We start from the raw sequence: 12627 nt of genomic DNA on the forward strand, positions 1-12627 counted from the left end.
AGATAAGACTGAGAAGAGCCCAGTGGTGACCAGCAAAAGGAGAAAGAACAAGAGTTGCAAACTAGAACACGGGAGGTTTCAATTTAACTTAAGGAGAAAATTCCTTACTTTGAGGGACAGGCTGCCCAGAGAGAGAGGTTGTGGAGTCTCCTGCTCCAGAGACTTTCAAAACTCACCTGGACACATTCTTGTGCAACCTGATCTAGGTGAACCTTCATTACCAGGGGAGTCAGACTAGACGATCTCCAGAGGTCCCTTCCAAACACTAGCACTCTACGATTCTGTGCACATCTATGTCTCAGTTTCCTTCTCATTCCCATTTACTCTTTTGCATACAAGTTTAGCAGCTTTCTCTCCAAATTGTCCAAGTGGTATCAGGGACACTCCCCATTACACTGATAAGACAAAGCCTGGTCCTTGGTGCCTTTCCCTGCCAAATAAAAAACACAGAGGCAGCTGAATTGTGAAGAAAACTGCTTAGCTCTTTCAGCCCAAGACTAGAAGTATGCCTCACCAAGCTACACCTGCACAGAACTATCTGCTCATTTGACATTGCCACCTCGCCTGTAAAAGAAAGATTCTTCAACAACCTTTAATGTAGCTTCCCTTAGGCTTCCTTATTTCCTGGGCAGCAAAAGACCTGCCTTAACAATACTACTTGTTCAGCAAAGCTTGGAATTTCACATCTATTAAAAAATGTCCAGAGACTCTGCAAACTGATCTAAAGTCCTGCTTCTGCAGCAGGCCAAATATTAACTTTCCAGACACTGCACCTGATGAAAACAGTTGTACTTGATGGAAATGGATACACCAAGCACTATCAGCACAACTGAAATACAAACCTGCGAGTTCAAACCGCAGAAAGAAGAAATCTGTCTCCAGTCACAAACCTTTGCATGCCCTGGTGACACCTAAAATCACAAGGATCCTACTTATTGTTTCAGATTTAGCAGCAACAGGAAGTAATTTCCAGCTCTATACCTTCAGGGTGGGGTTTTTTGTTCCTGACTGGGGCCTCAAAGACATCTGGCCCAGCTTTACAGCCTGAGGAAAGCAATACACCAGAGGGGTCTCCTTCATTAGACACTGCAACTACATTATTCATCCCCGAGGCAGAGAAAGAACAAATAAGCAACCACTTGTTGATAGTGCTGTATGGGTCATCCATCAGGAAGGTCTTTCACTGTATCTGTTTTGGAGGTAAGAAGTAAGACCAAAATAAAAAAGAGCTCATTTGAGCACATTGCATTTTAAAAGACTAGTTACCTTTACATGGGCTACAAAGCTCTACACAGTTTTTTTGCCTAATAATATCATAGCAACCTCCAACAGCAGAAAAGCAGCTGACTGCTTTAAGCTGAATTTATGAAAGACTTGAACAGAGAGATGAAAAATGTCCTCCTATGAACTGCCTATGCCCTTTTTCTTTTCCCAGGGAGTTATCCGTTTAAAGCCAGACTGCAACCTTTGCTAAATAAACAGCTGTTTCATTTACTACCACATATCCACTTGGCTAATGGAGTTAATGCTGCCCTACAGTATCTTCTGACATATCCTTCATTTTAGAAATTGTATCAGATTTCCTAATAAAAGTCAGGAACAATATTAACAAGACAGTGATCGCTACTGGCTTTTAGTGACTTAAAAGAAGTACCCGCTAGATGTAGAGAGATGCCACACGACAGAGCAAAATCCCATTCACATATTTTATTTCAAGGTATTCTTTAAGCTGCTTCTAGGCATTTGTACCTCAACTCATTCACAGCAATAATTTTGATTGCAGGAAGAAAGCACTAATAAGAAGACAGATGATGATATAGAACATGCAGGCAAAGTCACGTAAGGACTATGCAACCGATACGCGACAGCCACTGGCAAAGATTCAAGCAGCTCCCACAGTCTACAGCTCAAAGAAATGAAGAATTAAGTAGAACTTCATAAATCAAAAGTGAAAAGGAAAAAGTATTTTTTGTAGAATAAAGACACTAAAACCATCAGGAAAAAAAAAAATTAATCTTTCCCATTTATTTTCTGCTTTACAGGAATGCAGAAAAAAGGCAGCACAGGAAGGTTACCTCCACTTTCCCACACAGTGTTAAGAGAGAGAAATATAATCTGAGAGGAAGATAAAAAACAAAACCCAACAAACAAAAAACCCAACACAGTAGCTCCAAATGTAAATTAAATTTGTTTCCCTCAAACCAAGAACACCTACAGAAGTCCCACAAATTCTGTTAATTAACATAATATTTACTTTAATTGTCACTAACCTGGAAATCTGGGAAAGACCAGAGTAATTGTAGCAAAATATACTACCACATTCTGATTGAGAAAACTGAGGAACAGCAACTGGTCTGAAAGTCACCAATGTTTTTACTTTGTGCTGGGAATTTACCACTATTCTACCAATTTGATACCTGATGATTTCAGTTGTATTCCTATTCCTGACCACTCTCCATCAAAAAGATAGGAAAGAAGTCATCAAAATTCACCATGGAGTTGTATTTAGGACAAACACAGGGTTCTTGCCATCCTTCGCAAAATAGCTCTTCAGCAGTTGAAGAAAACAGTTTCCTTCATACTTCTCACAGCTTCTCCCAAAATGGTTAAGGATTTCAGCATAAGGAACTACTAACAGCAAACTTCTAAATAATCACAGTAAACACTCAGATGATTGCTCTGCTACCATTGTGAACTCAGGATCTGGAATCACGGTGGGCTTTCTTTCACATGCATGAGCTGCAGTAGATACCCTAATTTAAATCAAATTTAAAAGCTCCACAGTATTTGCATAAGTCAAGTGGAACTTTTTGTAAGTGTTAAAAACTAAATTGAAAAGAAAAAAAACAACAACGAAAAGGCTAAACTAGACATACACTGTGAGCAAGATCTAAGTAACACGTGGGTGCAATATTAGAACAATTGTTTTAAGTCTGCAGAGAGGACAACTGCTATACACATCTCACAACAGGAGAAGCCTACAGCCACAAGATACTTTGAACTTCAAAAATTCCAGCAAGCACATTTGACACACTCCCATCCTAATGAGACTTAGAGAAGAAAAATTTAACTTGCTTGCTCTCAGACACAGGAGGTAGAAAAAGTCCTGAACAAAAATAGCAAGGGTATAAATCTGACTTTCAAGGTCCAGCATTTGATTTGCTAGCAACGAAGTAAAACAAAGCAACCAGAGAGGAAAAGGGGGAAAAAATGTTTCAAAAGGAAGTATTAGCTGTCTAAGGCAAGCAAATGAAATCTAGGTCTCCTCAAACACCCAGTGTCCTGCTTAATGTTTCCCAAGTTCAGAGCATGACAGTCTCCTTTCTGGAATGGTTTCAGTTGAAACACCAGCCTAGACATCACATCAAACATTTATCTTTGCTGCTCAAACTTTATCTTTCAAAAGGAAGAGGAAGGCATGGAAAGAATCACAAAAACATCTGGACTTGTGAAGGCTAGACCACAGTGTGAATCTCACACAGTTCAGTCTCACTCCAAGCATACTTGATTCTCAAGTCTTCTAGGCTAATAATCCTCTATGAGGCAGCACCTTCAAAGCTTCATAGTCAGATGTCTGTTCAGAAAGTTTATCCATAACAACCAAGAGAGTGTTGCTAATCTGAGATGCATAAGAGTAGATTTCCAGCCTCTCAGAAAACAGATTTGTAGGTTGGACAAAAAGTTAATGGGAAAACCAAGACAAGGACAAATAATCAGTTCAAAGAAAACACAAACCTGCAAAAAGACATTGCCCTTCACCCTGCATGATTAACAATTACAAAAGAGCAACTCTAAGAAGCTGTTTAATATGTAAATATAAGTCAATGACTACTAGTTTCAAGCAGCATGAAATGTTAACAGGGAGACACAGTTGTTTAATTCTGACTAAAGAAAAAGATATATGTATTGTGTTTCAAAGTATGTAACTTTAGTCCCTTCTTACCCCAACCTGAAACATCACCTACTAGGAATGGCTGGGCCTGGAGCTGCCATTGTTTCTTTGGGTTCTTTCTGGGCTCTGTCTTTTCCTGGGTCTGCAGCAAGGTGAGATGTGATGGGCAGCGGAAGCACAATAGCCACAGTTTTTCTCTCTCTCCTTCCTGTTCAACAAGGAAAGCTGTCCCTCAGTTGGGTGCACATCACATCTTAACATCTTATTACACATATCAGTTCAGAGCAAGTTAAAAGTTTGCAGCACAGTGAATGCAAAGTACTAAACATGAAAGCAATAAACGTACAGGTCTCCTGATCATTTCTGAGTTTCTCTTCCCAAAAATTAGTTCTCTCCATATTTCTTTGATAAAACAATTCAGTCTTGTTGTAGTAAAAGGGTTTACAAAAGAGCAAATGTTATTATCTTACTCCTAGCCTTTCTCTTGCAATACACAAGCAGAGAACAAAGACCAGTGCTTTTAAGCCAGGCTTACATGAGCTTGTCCTCCATCCACCATATTAACAGAACTCCAGCAGACATGGAGCAGTTGAACTACTTTTCATAACTTGGTTTACCAGCCTCTCAGTAGTATCATAAGACAACATCTAAGATTAACTCCATAAATACCTTGCACTGAAAGATATCCACAGGGCTAACTGTTTTCACACCAGTTTGAAGCCATAACAGTATTAGAAAAAACAGTTTAAAAAAAAATTAAATTAAATATATATATAAAAATAAATTCTATTCCAGGATAAATTCTGCTCTTAGCTGTACCAACACTAATCCAGCATAACTCCAGTGTAGGTATCCTGATTCAGACATACTCAGCTGTAATTAAAATATTTAGCTGAATTTTACTCACAGATTTCTGATCTCAGACCTATGTAACTTCCCTCCTACTTCCGTGGACTAAAGAAACCATCACCGGTACAGGAGGCAGGCAACAACACACCTGAGTTTTGACTGATATTAATTAGAAGAAGGGAGTGAAAACAGAGTCCCTCCCATAAACACAACAACGTATCCCCTCTGTACTCAGCACCCGAGAGATACTTCCACATCAGATCATGCACCTACAATAGATCCATCTCCAGATAGAAGCTTTACAGAAGATGCAGGGATAGTAGAAAGCAGTTGGACTGTTGTAAACAAAGCAAGTTACTACCACTTGCTTAGGGGTTAGCACATCAGAAATCCGTGTTCAAGCTTTGTTGTTAGATTCAGGCAGCAAGGTCTCTTTCAGACTGTGCAGGTAGAAGACAGGTGCTATGTTGGAAGGCAGAATGTTCCCCCTGTCAGCCTAAGAAGAAAGGCTACTGAACAAGACAAAATACAAAACCTCCACTTAGGTTATTTTTCATTTTCTGCAGAACAGTAAGTAACCCATCTTCTAAGTGTTAAGGGGTTTCAAGAGTAATTCTCAGCCTCTCCCTTCAACTTCATATATCATTATACATATACTGTAAACTGAATTTCATCAAGCATTGTTCTCACTATGGTGAGCTTTACCTACAGCTAACATACTCCATGTAGTCAGATGGATAGTTATTTATTTAATGAAGTGATCCCATCACAAGAGAATTTCTGATTTCTGGTTCAATTTAATTGAAGGTCATGCTCAGGTTCCCGAAGAAATTAGATTGGACAGAATTTTCCCTGGGGTTTGGTAATACTGGTCAATCTCCACCCAAAACCCTGAGTTTCCAGCCTTATTTGTTTAGCTATGGCTTTCGCCTTCTCCTTCCTGGAAGCACTCCCGATGTCTTTCCCCAAATAATTCAACTGTTTGTTTAGCTGAGAAACTCTCCTAGTAGCATGGAACAGTTTTTCTTCAGCTGGTGGGTGACATCATCTCAATGCCTTTCACATGAGAAAACAAGAACAAACAGCATCACTAATGCATGCGACATGTCCAGGTCATCTGCCCTGCTGGGTAATGAAAAGGGTCCCACGTGTTAGTCCTCACGTCACACTAAGACCCTAATACTTTCACTCCATTTAAAGGACCTATTTACCCACTTTGGCTAGATGGTTGATTCCCAGAAAAGTCTGATTCAGTGACCTGCCTCCCAACATGGCTACCATGTCCAATTAAGTAGAAGCCTTGTCATGAGGTGGGAGATAGAGAAGAAGGCAGTGTTGTACCTGAGCCTACTGTATGTCCAACGGAGTCAAAGGAAAGTACCACTGAATCTGTAACACAAGAGTACAAGTTCATTTTCCCCCTTTTCTTGACACCATTACTTGCTGTAACATTTTCTTGTTATTTTGCTCAAATAACCCCTCATGCTTCCTTCTGCCAGGAAGCAAGAACAACTTCTTCACCAGCCAGACGTAACAACAGGCATCCAGAAAAGGCAGAACGCTGGAATATGCAATCACGACATCATTACCCAACAAGGTAGCTACAGTTTATTAAAAGTAATTACAATTCATACCTAATAATATTTTTTGTTTAAAAAAAAGATTAATCATAATATGCTTTTGAATGGTAGACTGGAGAGCTTTTTCTTATTAAATGTATTATCAATATTAAGAGACTTGCCTGTTACAAACAGCTCTCCCTTGACGCTGTTTACTAAGCTCCTTGCGTTTCTCACCATGTTTTCCACATCTTTACTCACACTAGTGGCTTCTCAGTTCAGTGTGTTTCCATTTATCAACATCCTTCACCTTTGTACTGTAAGCAGCATGTGTGACAAGTATCAAGAAAATCTAGCCTCACTAATTGATGTTCTTTTATGCTGCAACCCAGGGACCGCAACAGGTATTCTTATCCATGGCCCCAGTGGCAACTCTCACTCACCAGTTAATGCCTACTACTTTCAATCACTTTCACACAATGGGGCAGACTTCAATTATGGTTTACACTTTCTAGTTTTCATACATATAACTTTACACTTACTGTCTGCTTGTATTAGCTCACCCCATAATCCAGACCTCTTTATTAGTCATTAATTTCCACATCATATACCACTCTCCCAGCCCAGAAACAGTCTGCACAATTTCTTTGCAGTAATTTAATAATCTTTTCCAAGTGAAGCTGCAATATGGTACCATGGTAGAGGGTTTTTTCCAGCTTTAATCTTACTTGAAATAAACCAACACTTATTTTAGGAGTAAACTTCCTGGTTAGCCATCCATTTTGATGTCAACTCAACTAAAGCACAAAGTCTACTCAACTTTACCACTGGTGGAGCAGAATTTGGCCCAGAACTCACCAACAGCTTGTCAATGGGTGAAACTCAGCAAAGAACAAGCCACCATGACAGGATTAATAACTCTACGGAACGAGAAGCTTTAAGCTGACGCAGCAGCAACAGAACCATCTTTCAACCTCAGCTAAATGAACAGATTGAATCCCTTAAAGTTTCTCTTTGTAACTTTAAACTTCTCTCTGTAGCCCTCAGATGTGATCAACTGATATGCATCTTTTGTATCATCACCGCAGCTGCTTCAGTGCAAGGCAAAAAGCCCAAGCACAACTGGATTTAGTGCGCTGAAAAGGTTAAGATCCTGCTGCATCACCTTACATTTGGGCAGGCTGCAGTCACAGACACTGACAGTTACCACATCTCAACTGACAGTAACTTGATGTGTGACTGAGGTTTTCTCTAATGTACATCTTCCTTATTCTCCAGTTCTTACAAATGGAATAAGAAAATACAAATTCTCAAACAAACATAGTATAAAACTGTTCATTTAACTGGATTTAAAGCAGGTCTGTGCTGTCCCAGATGCAACAACACTATGGTGGTAACATTTAAAAACAAAAAGTATTACTAAGTGTCAAAATTTATTCCAATAAAAATAAAAATCCATCTGGACTTAACAACTTCATTTCCTCTTTGGGGAATGGAATTCAGACATCTTTGTGTTATTCTAAAGAGTAAGGGGTTTAATTCTTTTTCACTGTGTTAAATTCACCCGCCATCAATTAATTCTGAAGTATCTCTGTGGGCTTCTACCTCAAAAAAAGCTGTTGAGATTTTTATCAGTGTAAAGTACTGCTCTCTACTTAATGCCAAATTTAAATGTTCTTCATTTTCTGTGCAATATATTCTGCATATAAACACTGCACATGAAATATTAGGACTCATCTAAGAATTGTAAGCACCAATTTAATGCCACTATTGCAGCCCGCAAAAACAGAGCAATGTTTCATTCTCTTAAATGAGGACATTATCATCCTCATATAAACAGAAAAAATAACAAGCAGAATAAGCATGTGAGCTCCCTTTTTCAATCCAATCCTCCATGTGGCTGTAAGTTTCACACTTTCAGCATCAAATTAACTGTGAATAACCTGTATTACAGCCAATTCCCCTTCTGCCTCCTCAAGTAATTTCACGAACCGTGGGTTTTATTAAAACACTGTGTTTGTTTCTGGCATTAATGAGTCAAAAAAGACAAAGCTATAAACTTAGAAAAAGATCTTTGCTTGTGACCTTTTTTTTCCACCTTGACAGATATTTGTATTCAAACAAATTCTGAACTACAGGATTTTTTGTCAGAAGTTGATGGAGATAAGCATTTCTTTGAGGCAAGTCATAAACCCAGCAGTACACCATGTCCTGCTTTCATTAATGTTGCAAGAACATCTTTGCTTCTAGCTTCAAATCTCTTCCAGCCACCACTCAGTTCTGAATCTCCTCAGCTTTTTGACTACGTGGCACTTGGTGCCATGGTCTAGCCTTGAGCTCTGTGGTAAAGGGTTGGACTTGATGATCTGTGAGGTCTCTTCCAACCCTGATGATACTGTGATACTCAGTCTGTGTCCACTGTCTTAGTCCAAGCCCTAGCCCTTGAGTCTGCTCTATCTTTCAGATATAATCTTCAAAGGCTTCATCTTTCAAAACTTAATAAAGTAGAATGTAAAACATACCCACTTACGGGCGCCCTTGCATTAGGTGCCAAGAAGTGTTTACGTCTGAAAGGGCAGTTCCTAACCTTTTAGCTGTGTACTTCCACAAAGTAGCATAAATGTTTTTTTTTTCTCCTGCCTTAACTGAAGAGCTGTCTTTTTGCTCCAATCATGAAATCTGACACCATATAACTCACCGATATGTACATCATAAGGCTGCACACACCATGATGCCAGCCTTTTACATCTGTTTTCATGTTGGCTACAATCACTTCTTCAGTGGTTACAGCAGTTTCAAGAAAAAAAAAAAAAAACAACAAAACAAAACACAAATCCAAGATACAGAAAAATTCAAATGCTGTTCTGGATCTGATCCAATCCATCAGCAGAAGCAAAGACAGGAGAAACACTCATTTGTTTAGTAAGGCACTCAGTGCCAGGAATAACAAGAGATGAGATCTCAGCAGCCAGACTACACAACTGCTTTCAAGTCATTCTCTGTCACCTCTGGATTAAAAGCATACTGAGACCTGTGGTCTGGGTCCCTTTCCTCTCTCACCCACCAACCAGCTACAGCATCAAAAAATGAATCATTCCTCAAAAAACAGTGCTGTGCAGGGCTACCTAAACGTGTTCCACCACAGTTCTTTTTAGAGTGTGGTGTGTCTTCCAGACCTGCCTGCCAGAAGAGCTCATCACTACAGAACACACACGTGGATGCTGTTGATTCAGAAACCAGGAGCTCCCAGACAAACTCTGCAGAAAGACTCAACACCACTCTGGGAACAAAACCAAACTCTGTTCCAACAATGCTTCAAACTGGACATGGAGCTGGACTTGCCTTTGAAGGAACACAACTGGATTTGCACAGCTCTGTCCTGAAGTTAAAATAATCCAGCAAATCTGAGGCAGCTACATTTGTTGCTACCCTTGCACCACAGTTAGTATGCAGCCCAGATAAGTCATCTGGGCAAGGACTGTATTTTGACACGAGATGCACTTCAAATGTGATTGACCTTCATCTCTTCAAACACACAACCCCATTTCCACTCCACTGTCCCCTGTCTTAGGTCTTCTGAAAATCCTTTCTCCTGTTTTGCTTTCTCATGGTCTGGATGACTCTACATCACACTTCCCAATCCCCAACTCAAGCAAATTGAGTTACTCATCTTGCTGCACATATTGTGCACTTTAGGTCTAAGCATTTCTGGACACCAGATAACCAGTCAACTGTTATTCCTTACAGACTACCATATCTTTTCCACTACTCTAGGCTCTGAACAGAAAAATAAAGGAACATTTAGGTCTTCATAAAGGGCTGATGATCCTGACCAACAAACTGAAAGTCTGTAGGAAACAGAGAAGCAAGGCCATGTCCAAGAAGGAGATACAGACACCACAAGCATGGGTGCTGCACTTGAGAGATGTGTGGAAACAGCTCTTAAAACCCAACTGCTTTAAGTTCCTGACATCATGTAAGGGCAAATACAAAGATCAGCTTCCAGTGCAAACACTGCCCTTGTTTTGATTTCATCATTGGTGAAAACGTAATATACAAACTGAAAACAAGCAGAGGCAACACACTATGAGAACAGCAAATATAATCCCCATTTAATCAAGAACTGTATATAACCTGTATGTTTACTTAAGTTCTATTTCAGAATTTCAGTTAAGACATCTACAGTAAGTCCCTCTGAGAAGCCACTAACTTTTTTACTTGTCACAGATTCTCCCAGCAAGGATTTGTCTCATCCTAGTAGAAACCAGAGAAGCTGAACAAATAACTTCTGTCATCTTTTTTTTTTTTTAAAGAGAAAACAATCAAACCAACCAACCAACCCCCCCCCACACACACACACAAAAAAGATACATCCAAACTACCACAGGACCACAGACCAAAACTCCCCAAACCAGACTTTAGCTATAAACCAACTTCCCCAGGAAAAAAACAGCGAGAGGGAGAAACAAAATCCTACATGCTGCATTGGAAGTGGTCCTGAGAAACCACAAACCATCAGTCCCACAGGAGTTATAAGAGTTTAATAATAAAGGCTTAACTACCACATACCATTCCAGCAATACACTCCACAGATCAAGCCAAGCAGGGAATACAACAATATCTCGCAACATAAGGCTGTAATTTGGCACATCTTTACACACAGACTCAGGCTGTCAAGTCTGCATTGCTTTCTTGTATGCCTGATCACTGTTAAGTTTCTCATTCCATAACCCCACTCTCCCACTCTCCAGATATTTAGATGGACTCTACAGAATTGCAAACTATACTGAATAACATTTCATGTAATTTCCACCTCCAGATCTTGATTAGAGACCAGATATGCTGCAGAGCTCCATCACCTGGGCTAGGGATGGCAACTGCAGTTAACAACATAAAAGAATAAAGTTTTGATTCAGAGTCATCATGAAATGAAAGCTTTTAGATGCTGTTATTTTCTCAAGGAATTAGAACACCATCCATACAGAAGAGGGCCTGCCATTCATCTGTGTCCCTTTATCAGCTGAGTTCAGAAAAGGACATATCAAGGTCAGCTCCCTTGCCCTGCAGGCCACACTTCTCTTGATGCAGCCCAAGACACGATTGCTGTCTGGGCTGCACGAGCACACTGCCAACTCATGTTGAGCTTTTCATCAATTCTACTAATATTTCAACAATATAATAACAAATCAAGAAAACCTGCAAAAGTGCCCAAAGGTTCTAATTAAAATCAGGCATCACAACGCAAACTGTTATACAAAAATGAATCCTGTCTAACATTGTGACAACTAAATACAAGAAGGAACACCTCCCAGAAAACTCCAATTAAAACAAAAATTTAGATACAAGAACATAAGCAACTATTTGCACATAAAGAAGTGATGACTTTCATTTCTTTTCTTTTTTACCAAACAGATGTTAAACATATCCCTCTAATTTCCTAAATGTCCAGAGAAGGATATTTCATTAATTACTCTCTTGTTATTATATTACTGTAGTATTCTCTGCCTGCACTTACAGGTTATGTGATTAAGTATCCTCTCTTGCCTAATGCTTTGTTTTTCTTGAAGACATATTTAGGGAAAGGCCAAGTCATTTACTCAGCCTAATCATAACTGATAAATGCCATCTTACTAATTCATTACATATCCTTCTTCTGCATTAATCTTGTGTCCCCTCCCACTGGTTTATTCTGCTTTACTAAGACATTTCTTCTGTACCATGAAACTCAGCCTGAAACCTCTCTCTACCTTTTTCTGAATACAGTGAGATGGCTCTGTGTTAAGAGCACTAGTGACTACAAAACATCTACTGTAACATGGCCTCAAGGATGCTCCAAGTTACTCATGTTCTTTATTTGAAACTGAAGGCACTCATTATGCCATCCCCTATGCACCACTTCACACAGCATCAGTGCAAGTCAAAGGAAACACATGTAAGGCAGACCACTCTTAGCAGCAACCTCAGCTCCTGCAGATGTACTTTGTGAAAAGCAATCAGTAGTATCCAAAGTTATGATCTCAAGTGTACTGCTTGAGCAGCACTATTCCTATGTTTTCAGTATCAAAGATGAGGAATACATAAAGACAACACACACAGAGTGCAGGCACACTCCCTAATCACAGATGTGCAGGCTGACAGCAGTAACGTCAGGGACTGCAAGTTTTGTGAAGTATGAGGAGTTTCAGTCCAGTGCTGCCTTCAACTGACAGAGGAGTTCCAGGTTCAAAGTTCAAAATTACTCTCTCCCTGGGAAGGGACACAAGCAACACAACATATCTTCAATAACAGGAAAAATCTGATTGCAAAGAACACTTCCAACAAATTCTG

General features: G+C 39.6%; 1 protein-coding gene across 11 annotated transcripts in view; it reads right to left on the minus strand.

The window, feature by feature from the left end:
* ST3GAL3 (ST3 beta-galactoside alpha-2,3-sialyltransferase 3) overlaps positions 1–12627 on the minus strand; it is a 202528-nt gene that overhangs the window by 154046 nt on the left and 35855 nt on the right. For 9 of the 11 annotated variants that reach the window (XM_064147746.1, XM_064147745.1, XM_064147740.1 and 6 more), the window contains 2 exons: positions 6083–6130; positions 3966–4100 (listed from right to left, as the gene is read on the minus strand). The exons of the other annotated variants lie outside the window; for them this stretch is intronic. In XM_064147746.1, the coding sequence (XP_064003816.1) occupies positions 3966–4100; positions 6083–6130 (183 nt within the window). The remainder of the gene's footprint in view (positions 1–3965; positions 4101–6082; positions 6131–12627) is intronic. 11 annotated transcript variants of the gene reach the window in all.

This window comes from Pogoniulus pusillus, chromosome 8 (genome assembly GCF_015220805.1).
Source record: "Pogoniulus pusillus isolate bPogPus1 chromosome 8, bPogPus1.pri, whole genome shotgun sequence".
In the NCBI taxonomy this organism is placed as follows: Eukaryota; Metazoa; Chordata; class Aves; order Piciformes; family Lybiidae; genus Pogoniulus; species Pogoniulus pusillus.